Here is a 22,281-nt window from a genome sequence, read left to right as displayed (position 1 = left end):
TGTGATCTTATGACGTTGGATTCGTCAATATCCACGTATATCAACATGAATTGTCTAGTATGAGCCTCTCTGCAAAGTTTGACCTTTTTGAAACTCGTATTGAAAACAGATTGAAAAAAAAAGTCGATCAATGCATGCCTCCGAATGTACAGTCCATTTGCCACCATGGTTAATCTTAATCTAAGTCCGTTCAATCGCGCAAATGATCCCACAAAGCCATATTACCTTACACTTGTTTTCTGTCCGAAATGATTCCGTATGTGTATGAAGTATCTGCAATCGAAAGCCTGTTCACGACGGTGGCCTGTACGTGAAGCAGTCCATACTCTCCAGTATCTTCCAGATCTGCTGATTGTCTGCTGCCCCCTTGACAGACATTTCTTGCGCCAGAGAATTCCAGTTGGTTGAATAGTACATGATTTGTAGCTGCTGCTCTCGGTCGAGAATCCCCTCAGCACCCACCGCGTTCGCAATAATTCGGCGCCAGATCTCCATCGGGAGATCAAACCGCCATTTCTCCTTCCGGGGAAGAGAATTGGTAGCAGTGGACGCTGCATGGTTGAGCCCCTTCCCAGAACTTGAACTTGGTAGTTTACCATGTGGTGGAGGCATAGGATTCGTGGCTTTCTTTGGGCGTTCCTGGGGAGGTGGTGAGACTGGACGAGTCTTTCCCTGAAGTATCGGGAAATGAATATCGAAATTCTCAGTGGATGGATGGAAAGGCCCCGAGGCGACAATGTCTGATTCTGTGGTGGTACAGAACGCTTCGTGTTTGGTCTGACTTTCATGATCTAGGGTCCTTTCCAGCTGTGAGCTTTCAGATGAAGCCGCTGCGGGAGGACGATCTCTGTCTTCTAAAAGAATTGCACGACATTGAACCATCATTTTCAGAGCAACACTCCAGATTTCTGCACTGTGAACGCCTTCGAAATTCAAGACGTCAATCCTCACTCTCTTCTTGAGCCGTGTGTATTCCACGTCGAGTTTTTTGCGCATCTGGCGTCGTTTGACATCTCCATGAGACACGCCATGGACCGCACGTGGACCATTGCTATCATTCACGTCACCCTCAGATTCAGTATCTGACCCAGACTGTCCGATCTTCTCCGTCATCTCCAGAAATTCGCGAGCGAGAGACCCTAGGCCTTCGTTAGGAAGCCAGACTATTCCCTTTGAGCAACCGGCCAGGTCGGGTAGATTCGGTGCTTTTCCCCCAGGGAGGAATGCAAGAAGCCGCTCGGGGGCTCGATGCATGCTCAAAATGGTCGACAGATGCACAGCACTACCGCTTGTCATCGAGACGTTTGAGAGGATCAAGTATGGGATTGAACGTAGGCCTCTCGTGCAGGAATAGCGCCTGAGCTCAGCTTCTGTACACACTCTTGCCGCCGGCGAGAGGGTCTGACAACGTCCTGCTACATCGATACTCAGCACAGTCTTTGGAGTGCATAAAATGTAACGGAATTATCTACCTTTGCTTTGAAGCATGGATCGCGATTTCCTAGGGGTGTTAGAGAGAAATTGGGTGCCAGGATTAGCATTCTCCTTCCCAACTTCAGGTGGCAGAACGGCGTGATCACTGCTGGTCTCGACCCGGTGCGGCTCATCGGTAATAATGCTGTCTGGCTCAAAGAAGTCAAGGTCACTTTTCACGTAAACTTTAGCAAGAATCTCGAGACCCCGTGGACCGAGAGCATTGCGACTGAAGTCGAGCTTCTTCAACATGAAGCAACCTCTGAACGATTCCAGGAATTCCTGCCAGATCTTCCGCTGCTCAACAGTATGCACCTCCAAATTGTTATCCGAGAGATCAAGCTCCCTCAGGTCTCTCTCACTAAGAGATACAACCCTGGCAAGCTTATGAAGAGAACGCGTCGTTAGAGCATTTTGTTGTAGGTGGAGCTCGTGAAGTTTTGCAATTCCCTGTGGATGATCTGTATCCCGAAACTCAAGGCATTCTATCAAGTCGTCAATGAATTGATCAAATCCTTCGTCTGTAAGATCCTTTGCGGCGATATCGATTTCGAGGTAGGGATCTCTCAACGCGGCTCGAGAGGCAGTTCCTGGTGGAATTCTCTTTCTCTATCGATGGATCCAAACTTTAGCTGTAATTACTTCAAAACACAGGCGAACGACTATGTTCTTACCAGATCCTTGGACAATACCTGTCCTGCTTTAACACCGTCAATTTTCCTCTTATCAGCGTCGCTGTGTGTCAGCGTGCGTCCTGTGTCTCACTTAAATCATGGCAAGTTCTACTGCTTCTTGACTTACAGCGGAGTAATTTAGTCTTCCCATTTTCAATGGAAACTGTTTCGTTCCTCAACTTTCAGAAGACGGTAATTCTTCAGTTTTGGGTGACCGTAGTCTTGGGTGGCAGTCAGCACTCCTTGATCAGCTGTGTCGTAGAAGGCGCTCCTCAAAGGACATCAAAGCCTAGATATCGGAATACGGGCGACTAATAATGTTGATAACTCGAAAGTTCAGCAATAACGAGAGATATCAAGGAAGGAAGAGCTTCGTAGAAGAAGAGGGTTAACCGATCCTACGGTCGCTTCTGTTTTGTGAAGAACAGAAGCGTTCTCCAAAGGCCGCGCGTCAACAACCAGCAGTAATGAGAGAAACGAGATGTAGATGAGAAGAAATGCAATGAACCTCACTATTGTTTGTCCTTCCGTTTGGCAGCTGCTGGGATATGGCGGAACAGATACGCGATGCAAGCGCCCGTAGAAGGATGGCAATCGAGCCGAAGATCAGTTGGAAGGGCGGACCGGAGAGAACCTGAAAAGATTGGCAAAAATTTCTGAGAGTTCCGTGGATGCCCTTTTCGAGGATATCTTGATGCAGTGGGATATGAAACAAGGAAGGTCAGAAGCAGTATTGTTCAGCAATGATCATCCACGCCGGATTTAGATCACCATAGCCTCTCTTTCCTGCAGACTACTTTTAAACAAAGTGAAAGAAAAGTAAGAATAAGCAGCAGTTTGCGCGTTCGCGTCTGAAGTGTATGGGTCGCGTTACTGGACCAAAGGTGCGGTCTTGCCAAACATCTGGTGCAATGTCCTCTGTTATTCAGCTGCTTCTGTTCAGACGGGTGCAGCCGTCAATCGACAGTGATTTAAGAGCAAAGCAGGAATTTATCAGTTGATATCCGCTAAGTACGATGACTGCTGACTCGCACCAATTTGCCCTTGAGAATACAACGCATGCCAATACCATGAGGACAAACACCCTTATGCTGAGGCTTCATCGAGGACAGCGGATGCTAGACACTCATCAACTGACCTCAGTTGACTCATTACAAATCCTTATATAGCTACGATCGCCGTGGCAGACCAGGAAGACTGGAAAGCCGGAGGGCAGAAACTGGTCGATCATTGATAATTAAGAACTTTATTTCTACTTGCACCATGCCAGAAACAACACCTTCGGGTTAACATGAATGTCATAAACCAAATCAAGCCTTTTTTTAAGAGAAGATAATAAAAAGCATGCCACACATGATAAGAGATGAATGTAAAATACGGAAGCTAAGTGGAACATGTCAAAGGAAGGAGATGAACCCATTTCAAGCCCAACACCTGCCCGTTCATGATGCCCACGAGAAATAGTGCCACCCACGCTATGCAAGATGCAAATTATCCGGAAAAGCCGAAGTCCATGAGGATGGGTATCGTGATATCCGAAGACTGTTATCGAAAATTGAACAAGTTCGTCCCAACAAATACCGCTGCAGCCGATTTATCGATAGAAAAATCTTTAGACAAAAAGGGCCAAGGTACGAATGGGGTATTCGAAGATCGAAAGCGTTAACCGTTCACGATTTCGTAATCCAGAACATCATCATCAGCCTCTTCACTAGCTTCACAACCCCTGTGGTCAACCAGTATGCGCTTCCCGAGTCGATGTTCGGGAACGCCATCACGATAAGCGCCGAAATCGAGAACCTGGGAAGCGCCAGTCAATACCAGATACGAAGAAAGGCATTTTAATCTTTTAAGGGAGAAATTACCTCAATGTAAGTCAGACCGTCCCGCTGAACGGCAGCAACACATCTGCGATCATTGAATCTGACTTGCCACACGCCGCTGAGGTTGGTAAGAAGATCCTTGACACATTCCCCTGTCCGCACATCCCACATCTTCAGAGTGCGGTCGGATCCTGATATGACTTTCTGACCATCGTGTTGAAAGCATGTGATCGCACCGGTGTGTGCGCTCAACGTGCTCTTGCATTGGCCAGTCTCTGGATCCCATATTCTGAGTGTAGAATCGGCCGCTGCCGAGACTAGACGATCATTTTTCAGGTCAAGAAGACCGACGAGGGACGTATGGCCTTCGAGATTGTAAAGCAAAGATCCATTCTCAAGGGACCACACTTTGACCATATTGTCCATTGATCCACTGATGCAACGATTTCTCGCGTGGTCAAGAACGACGCTGTACACTTTGAGCGTGTGACCCTGCAGCTTATGTAGCGTTTCTCCAGTGGAGATTCTCCAAACCCGAACAGTGGTGTCATAGCTTCCACTAACCAGAGTGTCGCCATGCGCAGCAATCGCCCGAACAGAGTGCTGATGTCCACTTAGGACACGAATGAAATAAGGACAGTCTGTGCCATCACCATGTGGTCCATCATCAAGCCCATAGGTAGGGTCACCTGGTTTGGGCAGCCTCCAGACACGTAGGGTCGAATCACGGGAACCAGTGATAATGAGCGGTTCCTTGGGCATCATTTCTGGAGTGCCATCGGCGTTTTTACCAACCTCAGCGGGAAGTAAGATTTGCAGACACCGAACAGTAGATGTATGACCATGGAAGACTTGCGTGCATTTCGCCTTTTCGATATCCCACACCCTTACCGTCCTGTCGGTGGAGCCGGACACTAAAGTATTGCCATGATATTCCAATGCCCAAACACCACCTTCGTGACCTCGGAGCACAGATTTCAGAGCGCCGGTCTTGGTATCGTACACATGGATCTTTTGGTCATCGCTCCCCGTCAGGATTTTATCCGTGTCAAATTGCAGGCATGTCACGACATGACGATCGTGAGCACGGAAAGCAATATGCTTTGGTTTTATGTCCCGTCGCATCCAACTCTGGCGGATCGAGTAATGGCGCTGATAAAGAGACTTGTATAGATGCAAGCTTCTAAGAGATGGCAGTCCCACGTCCGGGTAGGGAACGGCAGCGGCGGCAGCATTAGCAGCGGCGTATGGTCCTTCTAACGACGCAATCTCCTTTGTCCAATCCACCGAATCTGAAGTTTCACCTCCGGCGGATGAAATCTTTCTCTTCGCTAGTTTACGACTTGAAACCCGAGTAGCAGCCTTCCTTTTCGGACGACGGGTGAAAGATGAGGTCGCCATATTTCCATCCGCAGAAGCGGTCGCTGGTGAGGGTTCAACAACAGGTGCGTCGGAATCAGTCCTAACAATTGATGCGCTAAGATCTTTTTCATAGTCGTCCTTTCCGTTAGGAAACTGCCAGCCCCAACCTTCTCTTATAGCGCGCTGCAATTCGCCTTCTGGCAGTGTGAAACCGTCCCTGTCGAAAAGTTCTTTCCATGTCTTCTCATCTGAATTGACGATGTGCCTCCATTTCTTGGACACCTGGGCGGCACGGCACATCGTACGAAAATCAAAATATTTCACGATGTTCAAGCTCAGTTCCAAAGGCAACTGAGCCAAGAAGTCGCACTTCAGGGCGGGGTTGACCACGTCAGCGATGAATTGTAAGGTGGGCTTGGGACAACGCTTCAAGAGCTGATACATGAGGTAGTTCTTCATCGCGCCTGGAACTGAGTCGAAGAAATCCAAAATGACTGGAATATCCATCAAAGACGCAGATGACGTCTTGACTTCATTGTACGACCTTTCCGTCGTGGAGCTGCTGGAAGAGCCAGCCTGCTCGCCTCGTAGACTGATAGTCGTTTGTTGATTCGAAATTTGGTTCTCGAAACTGGAGTCGGTATCAGTTCCCTGATCCTCAGTGAGATCGAAAAAGGAATCTGCATTGTGAGTGTTCATCGCCGTCACAGGAGACAGACTCGGACTGGGCAGACACATGTCTTGAGCAATAGCACTGTCGATAGCAGCCAAACTTGACGCGGCAGATGCGGTCCGCTGTGGCTGGTGCTCCGCAGACGGCTCGTCAATGGTTTCCTGTCCAGACCCCGCCGCTTCACCAACGCCATCTTCGTCCTCCAGGGAAGACTGCGAATCCTGAGACTCCTGATTGGAAAGGACACGACGTTCTGAAACCGGCGTTCGCTCACTCCCTAAGGGACTTGCCCGTGAGCCGTCTTTGGGAAGCGGCTGCTTCGGATACGAAGTTCGTGTAACATCACGCGAATCAACTCCTTCAGGCACAGGGGATCCTGAGTTTTCCTTCCGTCCGAGTCTGCCATTGTGGATTCTCCTCCTTAGAACAGAACTCTCTCCAAGCTGCAAACGACTCGTTTCAGTCTTCGGGGTGGCCAAGCCCATCACCGAAGGATGAGCGGCGGACACAGCCTGGTCGCGTTGAGGCTGCTCCTGGTTCTGGAGCGAACCTGGCTCGGAGGGAACTGCCAATGACCGTGTTCTGCGTCCATTTTTAGCAGATTCTGAAATCGAAACCGGAGACACAGGCCGACGTTTGAGACTTGACGGGTGACTCGCTGGCTGTCGAGATAATCGATGGGAGGAGGTCGGTTGCTTGGGTGAATCGTAGACAGTGACCGATCTGAGAACACCGTTCGAGGCTTTCAATGCCTCATGCTGTTCTTTCAACTGCAGACACTGTCAGCAGGTCCATCTCACCAGATAATATGGCATGTTCAAACAGATGATGAATCTGTAAGAGCACGTACCTCCTGGAGCGCGCCAGCGGTGTCCTCCGGTTCGTTAAACACGATCGATTTTCCTCCAAGTTCGAATTTGAAGTGCCTCAAAGAAGTAGGAGTTGGTGCTGCAGCGAGGGGGTAGAGCTTTGGGTCGAGTTCGCGGGTCGACCGTGGTGCATTCAGTACGAGCGGAGGGAAATTGGTCGTGGTAGTCGTCGTGGTAGTCACGACCGTAGTCCGGGTGGCGGGAGCGAAAGAAAACTGACCAAGTGTGGTACTCGAAGCGGCCGTGCCAGCTCTGGCCTCTCGAATCCCATCCAGATCACGTTTTCGGGTATGTTTGAAGCCTGTCGCCAGGGAGGGATAAGCAGGAGATTCAACCGTTCCAGACGGTAGCGGAGACGCGTCTCGAACCCGAGATCGCGAACCGAGCTCTGCCATATTTGCAGAAACGGACGTGTCCAAGGCGTGTCTGCTGGTCTGCTGGTGTCTAAGAATGAATCGAGTGTTCTATCTGTCAAGGAAGAAGAGAACCGCTATGCGTCGAAGGCGCAGGCGGATAAGGTGGCTGGTATTCGGAGAAGCTGGCCACAACGTCCTGTCAGCAGGGCAGAGCTGCAAGACGAAATGACTGCAACTACCACTACCAAACCAGAAAACTGATCATGATGAAAGGCGTTAATTCAGCAGCTTGACGGCGTCCCTGGCGTAGGTGAGAAGCGAAAGGATGGAGTCGTTTGTCGGAGGTGGTGGGTTAGGAAGAGAGATGGAGAAGGCGGCCCTAGCGAGGGAGGGAATTTACTACTGGAGGAGGCTGGTGCTTAGCGGCAGGTCAGCCTCTCAAATCAAAGCTGGGGGCGTTCCTGCTCCGACGCAACGCGGACCTTAGCACAAAGGTCTGGATCTCCCCCACAATAATTCTGAGGACTAACCAAGCTGGAGTGGACAAGGCACACAACGGCATGTCACAAGCGATCTGCAACAACAGATTTGACCATCTCAGTCGGCAATTCTGGGGGATTTTGCTATTGTGCTTGTTCACGCTCGGTCCTCTCTCGCCTCGGAGTGGGCCACTCGGATGCAACTGTGCCACTTACGCGCTTGCTAGAGACCGAGCCACAGAGGGACTTTTTTCTTGCCTCTCCTCGGCCGCCTTTCCAAACAGACTTAGGGAGAGGAAGCCGAGGACACAACGGCTTCCTCTTTATCTATCTCGCACCAAGGACTACAACTGTCGCCGCATTTTCAAGCGTCACAGCATCTTGAATTCACGTGACTCCCTCTTGGCAATTCCATGCGTCCTTAGTACTCCGTATCTTATAAGTAAGAAGAAAAACTATGAGTGCAGCTAACAGATGGAGGCTCCGACCAGACCCTCTGCCAAAAGGCGATCTCCGGATTGTGTTGCCCAGCTCCTGCTATGACGTCGGCGTAGTTTCGGAGCGCGTCCTACCAGGTCTCGCCTATTTGGGGAACGGCAGGGGCGAAGTGGCGACGGCTAAGCGTACGGATTAGACCGTATGGAGTAGTCAGCTTGTCAGCCCCCCACCCGGGTTGTGATAGCGGGGTTGCCAGCGTCCTGCGGCATGGACAGCTTTGAGAGCCTGATGACGGGCCTGGAGAGGTGTTCAATATCAAGTGCTTGCCTCGATCTACAGAGTAATTCATGAGATGTTGGACATTCCTGTATTCACTCTCTACTTGATGCCAACGTCAGGCAGCGTACCTAGCAGGAGGGGGCCAAGTCCCAGAAAATGTGGGGAGAAAAGATCTATCGCGACGCGCTATCACATGTTCACAACCACAACCTAGACCCACTTCCCCAGATAGGAAATAGTCTCAACCATCATGGATCAGGTCTTTGTTCTTCTGCAAGCACCTCGACTCGAAGTGAATTAAAATAAAAGGTGGCTGGCGTCTTAGCTATATGGATAGAGAGAGTCCTATACATCACTCCAAGCCAGGCACTAATTAGATGATTCACCGTTTGACAGATGGGTGGATAGTGGGAGTCAATGAGATATGCAGCAGCAGCCTGCCCATCGACTTTTTTATATAAATTCAAAATCTATCATTTAGAGCAGCATCCATCTGAATAATCTTTGTCTTCCTCTTTTTTTTATATTCGTTGTTAGTACCTACTTTCTTATCTTCGTTATTTCAAGCATCCTCTTTCTTAGTAAGAATGTAATCCCATATTGCCAAACCTGTCCATCGACTTTGTCGAGTTCGATGATCTAGTCGATCAGTTTTATATAATGGGTTTTCTTTGTACGAAAGACGAGAAGGGCACTAAAACCGTTACGTTTCCTCATTCTCGGGCTTAACGACGACAAGACTCCAAAGGATCAGCCATATAACATATCTCCTGCGTGACAACAATCCGAATTGCGGGATACTGTAGCTTTGTTTGTAAACCCATTCTTCATGAATAGTTCCCTTGTGGTTTGGTTAGTGTTTGCATTGTATGTTGGACCAAGGCTGTATGTCCTCTTTATGGCCGAGTCACGGGTGCGTCCTGACAGTGAATGGCGAACGCGATGGGAGGGCCCGCCCAAAACACGAACCATTAAACAGACAGACAAACATTGCATCCATAAATCTACAGAGGAAACTTCTTCTACCACGTTTTCCCCACAGACACCCAAGTCAAAACAAACATTCGCTTCCTCGAACGCACCCTCAAACGTTCTACATCAGACGCAACACTCTTATCCTATCTTCTGCTCTTAACAACAACAACACTTTCTACTTCTTTCCAAGAACCTAACAACCAATCTCGAATCTTCTCAGAGGATCAGATCACTAACCAAAGAGTCATGGCTCGTATCAAGTTTACAGGCCCTTCTCGTCCGAAGGATGCTGCGTCTTCCTACGGGTCGCCCAGCACTACTCCTGCGCCGGCCCAGAAGACCAACTCTGAAAAGGCCAACGGAAGTAAAAAAGAAAAAATGGAAACGATTCAGGAACAGCACGATGATGAAGAAATGCAGTTTTTCAAACAGTGGCAAAGTCTCGACTTGGTCATGATTATGGTGCACGTTGCGGTTAGTCTCATCCTCTCCCCCAGCAGAGACATCCATAGTTCGTCATCAACTAACATTAATACGTGGTCGTACAGTTTGGTGCTATCTTGTATCTTCGGTAAGAACCACTAGATTTCAGAAATTGTGTAGCTGAATGCATCTAACCTTCCTCGCAGTGAATTCTTGCCTCTTTATTGTTTTTCGGACCGTGATTCGAATGCTTTTCACCCGAAGAACAAGCTCACTTACAAGAACTTTGTCTACGGCCAACAGAACAACGCGGCGTTTCGTAAGCCTGAGAAGAGTGCCAAACGGGGCCAACCTTTCAAGGTCCTAGCTCGCGGGTCTCATCCTACGGCGGACGGTCTAGCTAATCTTTTGGTGATTTCTCGTGCTATCTCAGTCCATTATTCTTTTTTGCTAACGGAATCAGGAAACCGGTATTTTCGACGCGTTGAAGCAAAAATTCTTGGCCGGCATCCAGTTATCGATTTTTGTTGACAGAAACAGACCTGAAAACGTTCTGGAAACCCACACTTTGTCTTTCGAGTATTCTGGCGGACTCGGAGACTGTGACAAGACTCTGACAGGCATCTCCTTGGACTCTCCGGGTTTCAACGTTGCTGCGGATATGGACACCATAAAGAAAGCACGTTACGGCATTGAGGTTATGATTCGTCGTCTTATTCTTCTCAATGCCTTTTTCCCGGAACTGCCGAGTATGAAACCTTTACCCAAATGCTACATTTACGACTATTTTTACTAATGGGCACAGGCAAGAGATATCTTGGCGTACATCTATTCTACACCGACGACTGCCCGGAGGACTATGAACCGGCCGGTTTTGGCGCGGCCAACGATGAGTACATCTATTTTCCAATAGACCAAGAATGGAGGCGGGAATCTATCACGTTCGGAAGTGCAGATAGCGGTTACCATACGTCAGTATATATATATATCCTATCTTTCATCAGGGCAATCTAACATGCAACAGCATTGGAATCCGCGTCAGCAACATGAAATGGCTGGGCTCACCCTATGATGCGGAAGACGGCCCCATGCCGCCAATCCCTGAAGACATTCCGTACAAGGACAGAATTGCGCGGGCATCCGAAGTCGGGATTCCCGAAGACCTTGAAGATTATGAGAGGATGCTAAGTGAACAGGCCAACGGGCAAGGCACGTCACGCTACCAGGAACGCAAGCGTATCAACTAAGCTGACAGATGTTGCAGGAACCTCTCAAGAATCTTTTGTGCGCAAAGATGCTGTCGAGAAGCAGCGATTGCAGGAAATGGCTCATGTGAGGACTCTAGTGAAGCCATAGCGTCCACGTCTGAGAGAAAAATGCTGACTTGTTTTTATAAAGGCCGAATTGTCGACCCAAGACCCGGACGGCGTTCCTACACAGCCTCTGAACGGAGGACAGCCGCCGATCCTTCGATACGAGCTTTCTGAATCCCGGACTCGGGAAATCCAAGAACATCTCTCACGTCAGGACCCTCAGCCTACTGACGGTGACAACCACGTTGGTTCAATCAAGTGTCAGTGCGGCTGGGACGTCGAAGAAGCCGAAATGGTAAGAAGATGATGGCACGCAACACTTGAACAAGAGAGAATACATGCTGACCAAGAGCGTCTTCAGCTCGAATGCGCGTTTTGCCACACTCGACAGCACCTGCTTTGCTACGGATTCAGCGAGCCGAACGACCCAAACATCCCCAATATCCACGCCTGCTATCGCTGCCTTCTGGAACCCGAACCCACTGAGAAGGATGTGCTGCCGGAGCTCACATCGATTGTGAAGATGAGACGAGCTCTGAACATCATAGTGCGAGACGGCTATCCTAGCAAAAACGCCGAGTTTGCCCGGAAACTTCGTAAGTAAATACCTGCCGTTGGATGTATGAACTTTGAGCAAGAGACCTGCTAACATATTCGGGACAAATAAGATTGTACCGCACGCGAGGTCACTCATGTGGCGGGTCTTTTGAGGACACGCAAATACATCCAAGCGACGCCTGGCTCGAAGAGCAAAGGGTTTACGGCGAAGGGCCTCCCGCCATATCTCATCCCGCAGACAGAGGAGATGAAACAGCGCTTGAAAACCGAAGTGTGGGATCCCTTTGCGAAGATCGCGCATTATGTGAGTTCCAGTCAATTGAGCAAGTATACATGCATGTATTTTGGACGAAAGAACTAACCAAGTCCATTTCCAGTACACTTTTCCAGTGAAGAGTTACTATACGAAGGACCCGAATGAGCCCGAATCCCCGGATAGATTCCTCCAGGACATAATCGTCGCTCCGAGCCACAATCATGTCGAGCCCGCTCCGAAAGCCACTCCGGCCCACACCGTCCAGGGGATTTGCAAAGAGACGCCAAACGAGTCAGGCAACCCGTGGTATGTCCACAACCCGTATGCTGATCCGGAACCCCCGAAAGAACAGCCCAAGCAAAAACTCCGGCTCAAGATGCCGCGTGCTTTGAATGGCAGCAACAACAACAACAACAACAACAACACCACCACCACCACCACCACCACCACCACCACCAACGGTACTACTAACAATAATAACGACGAAATGGATTGGGAGTCCACCGCTAGCTCCGACGGTGAGTTGACGAACGATAAGGTGCTGAAGGGACTCCAGCGCGCTCGCAAGCGAGGTTTCAGCAGTGTCGATGACTCGAACCCCAGCCAGCCCAGCCAGATCAGCCAGATCAGCCAGGCCAGTATTGCGACTAATCAGATAATCGCGGATAAACCTATCAAACGGATGAGGATGAGCAAGCTCAAGAGTCCGATTGACATTGGACGGGCCTCGACGACCGACGAGGACAGCTCGGACGGCTCGGACGGCTCGGACAGCTTATGAATGATCATAATGCGATTCCTTTTTTTCCCCTTTCCTGGCTAAGGGTGAACACTTCTGTCTTCTCCTCCTCTTCTCTTGAGAGAGGGCGAAGAATTTAATAATAGATTCTTCAAAAAAAAAAAGAAGCGACACAGAAACAGAAACAAAGTTTGTACTGTACAAGTTCATTTGAAAAAAAAAAAGGATTCTGCATTATTCAATAGCATAGACCATCACTCAATCGATCGATGAATGAATTTGGTCTTGTCACAAATTTGAGCAGGGGGAGGAAAACAAACTAGAGATAAAAAAAATGTACGTAAATTTGTGGCATACAGAATAATAATCCATCGCGGCTTCTCTCCTTATCTTTCTGTCTAAGTATGCGCTCAGGCAGTAAACTATTGAACTGTTAATTTGACGCATAATTTTAAGAATGTACCAAGAAGGGCAAAAACAAAAAAGTTCACACAAAAAAGAAGAGAAAAAGAGAGGACCCAGTAGTAGGCCCTCTGGAAAAGAAAACCGATCGAACCGATCCCTAGGTATCTATTTGCCGTGGCGCACGGGTCGGATGCTGGTCAACACGGATAGTTCCGTGGGTCTCGACAGGACTAACGATAACTATGCCCGGTCTATTGGTAACTGTTCTTTCCCCCAAATTTTTGTGGAGAGCTTTCTCTTTTACTTTTTCCTTTTTACCCCCTTTTTTTCTCTCGTATAGAGTCGAGTCTAAGATACGGAATGTGAAAATTATTCTGACGAACTTAATAATGGAGTCTATTGGCGATGGGGCTCTCCACGGGGAAGTTTGATGCATATCAACGATTCAACATCATTGCTGGGCAGTCAGCAGTGACCACTTTCGCTGATCGTTAATCTTGTTGGCGATCATGAGTCCAGTACGGAGTACTCTGTGCGGTAAGTCCGGAGTAGAACGTGGTCGACCTCGGTCAGGTGCTCCGAAATTTTGGGAAACGTAATCTAACTTACCAATATAACATTTCGGAATCAATGATGTGTTACGTAACTACCCAAATATCTAAGTAGGTACTCCATCCTCAGCGCTGTCTGTCTCTTTTTCGACATTGGTTTACTCCGAGCGAATCTTGTTTCTCCCTGATAGCATTAATTAATACCTAACACCGAAGACTCCGTAGCTGATCTCAGATAGGTAGGTAGTTCATGAGACCAGACAGATAGTGATCTGCAAAGAACTAGCCTGTTCTGTCAGCAAACTCTGATAGACCGTGGAGATGATGAATCTGGATGCTAATGGCCCTGGGTTTCTTATTGGACGAAACCGATCGGGTGTTCCTGGAATCTTGTATCCGTGATGGTCAATCGGATTTTGACTTTTCTCTGACGCATTCCCCTGACAGCACTGGCATTGGTGGGGAAGGTCGGGTTCTCGTGCACGGGCAAGGTCTTAGCTGCAGCCTGCTAGCCCAGGACAGTATCATTCTCGCAGAATACTCCGTAAGGACGTGGACGTCGTATCTGGCAGCCGCAAAGTGGCCGGGAAATAACCAATGTAGTTAGACAGTGATGTGATTTCTCTTACTGAGATTCCAGGAAACAGCAAAAGCAAAAAGCCGTCAGGCGTACGGGGACATGATGGGAGACTCTCGAGGTTTGACGTGTGAATATAGAGTCACAGGATGCGGCACAGACAAAGTTGGAGCTAAATAAATTACCAGTGTCTCCGCACTCTGTGACCTTACGTATGATGCAGCGGCAAGTGGAGAAGGACTCAATAGACTGGAAAATGCACATGCATGACAACTCTATGCTGGAAAGATTAATATTGTGGCTTTATAACTCAGGGAATCTGACGCGCAGGTGAGGTCCTTATCTGAAGTGATCCTGATCGTAGTCAGATCCACCGATTGACGCTTGAGCAGGTCCTACCGTCTGGGTTGCGCATGGCGCAGTCCCTTTTGTAGTATCTACCCTTTCCTATACGGAGTACTAGATACTCAGACAAAGGTCCACGACTCCAAGCGTGTGTTGTGCAATCCATCTCGTATGTTAGATTACAAGCATCTGCCCCGAAGAGGGTACGTTGATGACTGTTTAAGCGTCCGAGATTGTCGAGGTAGCTGCAGGGACTGCGAGAACGTTGTTACCCCTCAACGGAACAATCGCTATTGTCGGAGTACTGCACAAGATGCGGCGCTGACACAGCAGCATGCATTGTTCGTACTCCGTATATGCTGGTAATTGGCTGGGGCATGGTTGGTGCCATCGACATGGGCGACTGGTCACAAGGCCATAGCGTCAAAAGCATCTAGCTAAATTAATCGTCCGCTCAGGTGGCCGTTGGTGTTGGGCTCACCTATTATTTACTCCGAAGTACGCTGCATCAGCCCGTCCCTGCACAATACATACAGAAGACTACGGAGTCCTGCTCCGTGGAAACTGGCGTGGTTGAAGCTCGGGATTTGGGGACATACGAGCAGACGGTATCGGTCACTCGCAGAGTCGTTGGAGCGGATTGAACAGCGTAGAGTACTCCATCCAGAGGATATAGCCGTAAGGGGTTAGGATCCTGGTGCTCAGCTCTCGCAGTTACGTACAGAGTAGGGACTGTTCTTTGTTGAGGCTGTGGAGAGGAAAAGGGGGAACAAAAAAGAAACAGACAGGGGAGAGCCCGAGGCGGCCATCGCAGCGCAGGTTGCATGCATTTTTAGCTCGGCGACGGACGGCTGCGGGCTTGCACGTGTCACGCAGAGCACGAGTCGACAGTCGACATACCACCGCAGAGAACTCTGGAGTCTGAACGCTACAACCAACTATCATCTTGCTACGACTGCGTGTACAGGCCGCTCTCTCCAATTCGGAAAAGGAGTGCGAGAAGCCCTCCTGTATGAAGTTAAACTAGCGCTAACCATTGACAGCTCTCCACGAAATACGGGCGGCTCCCCCTTTCCCTGGACTGGAGCTAGGCGATGGCCCATGTGCTCCCACTTGCCACCAGCGTGCCAAGCGCCAACAGGCGCGCACGGAGTCGTTGATCCATGAATTATGATGCGGCGATGCCTGAGCTACCGTCTCCCATCTCCCAAACTTTGATCTGTGTGCTCGCCCACGCTAGCCACTTGGCGGGCACGCGTCCGGTTCTCTCCGGACTCCTTTTTGTCATCGCGCCCTCGAGTCCGCCGCGCAGATTCGTCAGTCCGATCCACACGGTGGTCTACTTTGCAAGTGATCCCTGCTTAGCTCGAGAAACAACTAATTCGCCTCTAGAACCAGTAGCATGATAGGATCCCTGATGGCGCCCGAGAGATCGTTTGTGATGCACAATGTCATGGTTCCCACCGTGATTAAATTCAACGCCGGCCTGCCGTTAGCCGCTGGCCAGTCGATTCTTCCATTGGGGCTTCCATCGAATAAGAATAGTTTGTTAGTATTGCCCCATGGAGTCGGGACGGTCAGATCATTGCTCCTTTAAGTCTCGAAATAAACTGCTCCGCCGCGTTGGACGAAGCAGCGGTGACCTGCTCACGTCTAATGACCTTCTCTGCAGCTTTTTCATACTCTGTTCTCCAACTTCATCCACTCGTTATTCCTTTCAAGTCCTGCCGTTTCTTTCTCTTCGAGGCATGCTCATTCGATAGTCATCGTCTCTCGGTTTGACTTCATCGCCTTCCAAGTTGCCGAGTCAGGATAACGTCCCGTGGTTCCAGGTGGAGGACGGCAGGCACGCTCTCGGAGATCCAACCTCTCGGTGACCCAACACGCGTTTCGAACATATATTATAATAAACATTTTCGAGCTGGTTTACATCTGAGCCATTCTACCGACCTTCCTTCACCTCGACGCATCAGAGCTCCTTTCAGTGACAAGATCGAAAACGGACCGCTTTTGACATTCCAAGAGCTCTTCTGCGTCTTTGAGTCTGCGTTTGGAACCCGATCATGGCGCGGCAACCGTCTTCAAGGGCTCCATTTCCAATATCGGTACGAACGTCGAGCATGAACGCATACACAACACAAGGCGAGCGGTCACCGCCTAAGGTGAGCAGTCGGGAAGCGTTGAATAGCTCCGACAGGGGCCGGAAGGCACACAAAAGTCCTCGGCGAGGAGCCTGGTCCCAACAAACACAATGGGGGAACAAACATCACCAGTGTCTTAGAATCGAAGGGAGATATGGACCTTTATCATGCCTTGGTCCCGGAATCCCCACCGTCTCTTCACGAACTCCGCGTACGAGCCTCGTCGCCTTTACTTGGTCAGAACTATCGAGCCAAACAACCTTCCTACGTTCCTATCCCTCCAGAGACCCAACAGATACGCAAGTCGGGCTCCTGGTCCGAGCTACATTCTGTCCCCAACGCGCAGAGATCGGCCTTCCAACCCAAGTCACAGGAAAACATCGCTTACAACGATATAGATAACAGTTCGAGAGGAAACCCAGGGCCAGACGAAACATCCCAGAAAAGGGACCAACCGAAGGACCCGAAAAGGAAGACGCGACCGAGCAGAATTGATCTTTCTCTTCTCTTTCCGAAGCCAAAGTCTACAGCAGCCCCTCTCCTTTCCCCCCAGCGGTACACGAACTCCCCTTCTCCGGTAGCCTCTGAATACTCTTCTGCCAAGACGAAAAAGTTCGACAGGACCTCTTCTGTTGCAAATAGACTCACAAAAGCACCCCCTCGATCGAGGAGCAACAGTCGGAAGCAGATGGAGGCAAGGATCCCCGAAGACGCTCCGCTACCTCCAATGCCGGCGGAGCGAAAAGTTGTGGACTGGTTTGATGCTCCTGTGGAGAAAGTCATCCGATGTGCTGAGGAAGGCGATGAGCTCTCTGAGATGGATGGTCAACCTCAAGACCCTAGCAGCATAGCATCGCCATCGTCCGAGCGTCGTCAGTCCAAGGACTTGGGATCTCAATCGGAAAAGAGCCTACAGCAGAGGACGGCTCATTCCAAATCCTCGGATGATACGGCCAGGAAAGTATCGTCCAATGCTTCTTCAACGTCTCGCAGTGCCGAAACGCATCTGAGTCCGAAGCCAATGAAGCCCTTTTCCAATCGCATTCGAAGCTCTCTCCAAGCATGGCAATCCGAACCGGATGTGCGTTTGAGTAGCAGTACAAAGAAGGCCGTCTCGAAAAAGGCGAGCAGCAACACCCTGGCGACCTCTGATCTCACCAAGTGCAGCGTCCTTTATCTGTCCTCTTCAGAAGATGAAGACGAGGACGATGAGGAGCCGGCGAAGCAAGATGCATCGAGAAGCGATTTGCGTGACAGCGTGGCCACATATGACGATTTCGAGCCGGAGATTTGTACCGCAGAAGCTGTCATGGCCACCAAGGGACCTACCTTGACTCGCCTTGACAAAAGGCACTCTGTGAGCAGTGCTGGATCTCGCGGCGCATCGAAGGGTCAATCCCGAAGCCGCAATCTGTCACTCTCATCCTCGACGGCTAAATCCTCCAATTCGGCAAAGAAGAGGGAGTCCCGTGGTTCGGCTGGTATCCCCGTGATATCGGAGCCCGACGATTTCCATGAAGGAATTGTCCCACGACGACAGTCACTTTATAGCAACTCTAGTTCTGGGAACAGACGAAGCCGGATTATTGCGGTGACCCGACAGGAGGAATCGTGGTTGGAAGCTATGCGCCAGCGGAATGGCAGGATCACGCCCAGTCTTTTCCAAGAACTGCAGCAGAACACCTCTGATTCCGAGACGGGTTCCGCGTTGTTGTCGCCGCCACCCCCACGATCGCATGATTCCTTCCACAACACCGACACGTCTTTCTTACGGCTGAGTATGGGATTTCCATCCCCTCAGGGAACGGCGACGCCGGCAGATCAAGGTGCTACCTCCAAAGAAAAAGAAGGCTCCGTGTCTTTGGGCGCAGCGTCTGATACCGAACAGAGGAACGATAATTCCAATCTCTCTCCCCGTGTCAGCCTGGTCTATTCCGATACACACTCCTCCCCCTCCACCACCGGCCACGCCTCGCCCTTGACGCCGACTCTCCCCATTCATCGCTTCTCCCCGCAAGGTCCTCCACCCTCCTTTTCACCTCCCGCGGCCCCAGAACCGCCGCGACGCCATTCCAGAAGGCGAACCGATAGTAGTGAGGCTATTGTCCTGAATGAATCAGAGAACACCAAGAGACAAGAGCCAGAATACCCATTGTGGGCTGTCAAGTGGAATCGAGATAGCGCCGACCTTGCTATCGTGCATTGAGGCAGCCCTTCGTCCTCTGGATTTTGTTCATGATAGTCACCTACAATTGGGTTGTTAGAAGTATCTCTCTACCGATCCTTTTTTTTTCTTCTTTTTTTGCCCCTCTCCCATTCTCCTGCCTTAATGATTTTATTGATGGCCCGTCTTGCGACTTCTGATTTTCCTTGTTCCTGTACATAGGTTCTCTCTTTCCCTCCTTTTTTTTTCTCCTTTTTTCTCTTTTTTTTTATCTGTTATTTCTGCCCATGGATTGCATTGTAGAATTTGGGAAGGAATTGCATAACTAGAGGGGTTTTTAAGTGATACCATTTGCAATGAGGGCGCTCTGATTGTCTGGTCCGGTTCACCTTGCTTTTTAATATTTTGATCTATTTTTCAATCTTGTTTTATCTATATCTTTTAACCCTCTTTAATAGCAGTGTATATATAATCATATCGAACCTCTTACTAATTTACTCCTTATTCCCAAGTAGTAGGACTAGTAGTCTACGTCCCTTAAGAATCTGGCACTAACAAGCATCCTACGGTGGTCCCATAGATGAGACATGGCGTATTGCTCCTCCATCCATGGAGCGTCTCTAGCACTTGTTGGTAGCCGCGATCGAGGACGCAAGTCACCAGTACTCCGTGAGTCCTAGCAGACGGAATTATCCGGGTTGGTTAGGGTAGCAGTTCATCACAGACCTGAGTCTGAGGCCTCGGCATTTGAACTTGGGTGGTGCTGGGGATTGGGTACCTAAGTACCTAAGGTTAAAGCCGTTTCGGGTCTCGCATCAACCAACGTCTGAGTCTGGACTTGTGGCTGTTTGACGCTTGTGCAGACCGGCGCCCCCACGAGCCCCTTCGAACAGCTAATCCTCCAGGGGAAGGCTTCCTTGTGCCTACCCCAGATCGGCCGCTATCCCGCTCGCCTTCAACCGCCGTTTTAAATTGGCCAGACTGTGTGCCGCACGGGGAGGATCTAAGGTGACCCCGAAATTTACCGTGAGCGCGTGAGTAAATAAATGAAAAGTTCTGATCACCTCCGTTCCTTTTTTTTTCTCTTCTTTACGCGTATGGGTTGTTCTTTCATTCCTTGTCCCCATTAGACTCTGCAGCACCTAAGGTTTGTTTTTTAAGCTACCGACCGGATCCCGGTCCTTGCGTCAAGGTCGCACCGCCAACGTCACACCCTCCCATCCGCACAAGGCTCGTCTCCTTCCTTCACCCAACTTTGATCTGCCTCCCACGCCTGCAGCGACCTGGTTGTTGCGAGGTGCGAGTTGACCGGCGGGGTCCGGACTTCGTGTGCAAATAATCTCTGGGACTTTTTTTCGCGCTGTGGCCTAATTACACCATCGAACGAGGGGCAAGAGAGGAAAGTCGCTTCGGCGCGATCACTCAACGGTATCAACATGGGGGAAGGCCCGCAGAGCTCGTCCTCGTGGACGGGAATTCCCCTCCGCCATATCTCTTTTGTTCTGGTATGGAATCACCCTAGTTCGTCAGGGCGTGCTTATGCGCTCAGTCGCGCATTGAGTGGGGCATTGGCGCTAATAAGATCGATAGTTGACGATACAATATACTGCCTTTGTCCTGGTAAGTGACCCTGGTTAGATGCAACAATTGAGACTATTCGAGGATGCTGATGCGTGCATGTGGTACAGCTGCTTCATTATTCCAGAGTTATGCCCGCCGTCGGTGGGAAACGGTACCTGACTTCGACCGCCGTTTTCCTCAATGAGGTCATAAAGCTTGCAATCTCTTTGACGATGGCGCTGTATGAAGTTTCACAGAGAGCCCCTCCGTCGATGCCGGCAACCTCTCTGTTCTTCTCCCTCTCGAGCGCCGTCTTCTCTGGTGATAGCTGGAAACTTGCCATCCCCGCCAGCCTGTATACTCTGGCGAACTCGCTGCAATACATTGCGCTCTCCAATCTGGAAGCCGCTACGTTCCAGGTCACCTACCAACTCAAACTCGTGTCGACAACCTTGTTCAGCCTGTTCTTGCTGAGACGTAGTATCTCACCCCGGAAATGGGCTATCCTCCTGCTACTTGTCGCAGGCATTGCTCTTGTGCAATTACCCGACAGCCCTTCAGATCCCATATCCATAAGAGATAAACGCGCCCACCTAAATTTTCCGAGGTCTCTTGAAGAATGGAAGCGAATGGAAGGAGCTGCTGCTGCGAACCTCCAAAAACGTTCCGCAACGTATGAGGGGATTCAGGAAGATTTACTTCTCGAACATCCTACACTCAATGGCGCCGTTGGCTTGCTGGCAACCATTGGCGCCTGCGTGGCATCCGGATTCGCGACTGTATATTTTGAGAAAGTGCTCAAGGACAGCACTACTCCAACATCTCTGTGGATTCGCAACGTGCAATTGGCTATCTACTCGATATTCCCCGCGCTCTTTATCGGCGTGATCTTTTTTGATGGCGAAAAGATTGCCAATCAGGGCTTCTTCGATGGATACAACTGGGCTGTCTGGTCAACTATTACCATCCAGGCCTTGGGAGGCATTGCTGCTGCTTTCTCCATCACCTACGCCGATCGAATTGCGAAGAATTTGGCCACTGGTGTCAGTATAATCCTCAGCACTCTGGCGAGCGTCTGGTTGTTTGACCTGCAGTTGACAGCTAATGTAAGTCTATCATAACATTATTGTGTGAGTTTAATGCTTATCGCTTGATGTCAGTTCGCCATCGGTGCCGCCGTGGTTCTGGCTGCCACCTATCTTTACGGCAACCAGGCCTCTGGTCCTGTTTCCAGCAAGGGTCATGCAACCCGTCCGCCACCAATTCGGATCGAGAATTACGAGAAAGGCGGAGATGCAGAGACAGAACCTACGGTGTCATCTCCTCCGAACGACTTCTCTATCAAACTTCCGACTACACCATTGTCGGGCGGTGCAGGGTTGTCCACTTCCCGACCAACATCTCCGAACCACCATTCCAGGGCAGGATCGAGTCGAAATGCCAATGGAGGTTACTTCACCAAGAATCCTCAAGAGTGATTTAACTCAGCGATGGATATTTATTCATGCATGCCTAACACGGTCCACTATACAAGACAGGGGAATACGACAAAGGACGGGGGAAAAAAAGCGGCGGGCTTCGCTTCGGAACAGACAGAGTCACCTTGCATTCCATCCATTTGGGGTTTCATTAAACGACGTCGTCTTTTTATTTCCATTTTTGCCTGTGCTTTACTGCTTGTGCCTTCTTCTTTTCTGTTACATGTGCATTGGAGCGGTGAAAAGTGTCCGGCTTTGGCCCGGTTGTCACGTATAAAATTGCATGGGATATGGGGTATGCATGAGGTTGGAAGTCTCACTCTGTTCCTATCAGTCTGAAAGAAACATGCTCGTCAGGGTAGAACGAAAA

General features: G+C 49.9%; 6 protein-coding genes across 6 annotated transcripts; 4 read left to right on the top strand and 2 right to left on the bottom strand.

Moving 5' to 3' along the window:
• Positions 1-291: 291 nt before the first annotated feature.
• On the bottom strand, positions 292-2,298 carry T310_2945 (Leucine rich repeat protein; the record flags this gene model as incomplete). Its single annotated transcript, XM_013474224.1, has 4 exons — positions 292-1,412; positions 1,473-2,082; positions 2,148-2,165; positions 2,275-2,298. The coding sequence occupies 4 exons, from the start codon at positions 2,296-2,298 to the stop codon at positions 292-294; spliced, it is 1,773 nt and encodes a 590-aa protein (XP_013329678.1).
• Positions 2,299-3,809: 1,511 nt separating this feature from the next.
• T310_2944 (Cell division control protein Cdc4) lies at positions 3,810-7,269 on the bottom strand (the record flags this gene model as incomplete). The annotated part of the gene is made up of 4 exons (XM_013474223.1): positions 3,810-3,947; positions 4,013-4,462; positions 4,535-6,775; positions 6,856-7,269. The coding sequence occupies 4 exons, from the start codon at positions 7,267-7,269 to the stop codon at positions 3,810-3,812; spliced, it is 3,243 nt and encodes a 1,080-aa protein (XP_013329677.1).
• Positions 7,270-9,647: 2,378 nt separating this feature from the next.
• On the top strand, positions 9,648-12,732 carry T310_2943 (uncharacterized protein; the record flags this gene model as incomplete). Its single annotated transcript, XM_013474222.1, has 11 exons — positions 9,648-9,875; positions 9,950-9,972; positions 10,031-10,235; positions 10,288-10,573; positions 10,630-10,795; positions 10,849-11,012; positions 11,089-11,156; positions 11,223-11,432; positions 11,529-11,733; positions 11,806-11,999; positions 12,073-12,732. 11 exons carry the CDS (start codon positions 9,648-9,650, stop codon positions 12,730-12,732), a joined length of 2,409 nt encoding a protein of 802 aa, XP_013329676.1.
• Positions 12,733-13,986: 1,254 nt separating this feature from the next.
• On the top strand, positions 13,987-15,742 carry T310_2942 (uncharacterized protein; the record flags this gene model as incomplete). The annotated part of the gene is made up of 7 exons (XM_013474221.1): positions 13,987-14,190; positions 14,287-14,344; positions 14,412-14,553; positions 14,687-14,771; positions 15,027-15,176; positions 15,536-15,578; positions 15,612-15,742. 7 exons carry the CDS (start codon positions 13,987-13,989, stop codon positions 15,740-15,742), a joined length of 813 nt encoding a protein of 270 aa, XP_013329675.1.
• Positions 15,743-16,631: 889 nt separating this feature from the next.
• Positions 16,632-18,915, top strand: T310_2941 (uncharacterized protein; the record flags this gene model as incomplete). Its single annotated transcript, XM_013474220.1, has 2 exons — positions 16,632-16,730; positions 16,858-18,915. The coding sequence occupies 2 exons, from the start codon at positions 16,632-16,634 to the stop codon at positions 18,913-18,915; spliced, it is 2,157 nt and encodes a 718-aa protein (XP_013329674.1).
• Positions 18,916-20,309: 1,394 nt separating this feature from the next.
• On the top strand, positions 20,310-21,911 carry T310_2940 (Udp-galactose transporter; the record flags this gene model as incomplete). Its single annotated transcript, XM_013474219.1, has 4 exons — positions 20,310-20,378; positions 20,464-20,493; positions 20,562-21,539; positions 21,594-21,911. 4 exons carry the CDS (start codon positions 20,310-20,312, stop codon positions 21,909-21,911), a joined length of 1,395 nt encoding a protein of 464 aa, XP_013329673.1.
• Between the last annotated feature and the right edge of the window lie 370 nt (positions 21,912-22,281).

Source organism: Rasamsonia emersonii, assembly GCF_000968595.1.
Source record: "Rasamsonia emersonii CBS 393.64 chromosome Unknown ctg1118621760042, whole genome shotgun sequence".
Classification (NCBI taxonomy): domain Eukaryota; kingdom Fungi; phylum Ascomycota; class Eurotiomycetes; order Eurotiales; family Trichocomaceae; genus Rasamsonia; species Rasamsonia emersonii.
The sequence above is the reverse complement of the archived record's forward strand: the minus strand, read 5'-3'. Positions and strand labels throughout refer to the sequence as shown.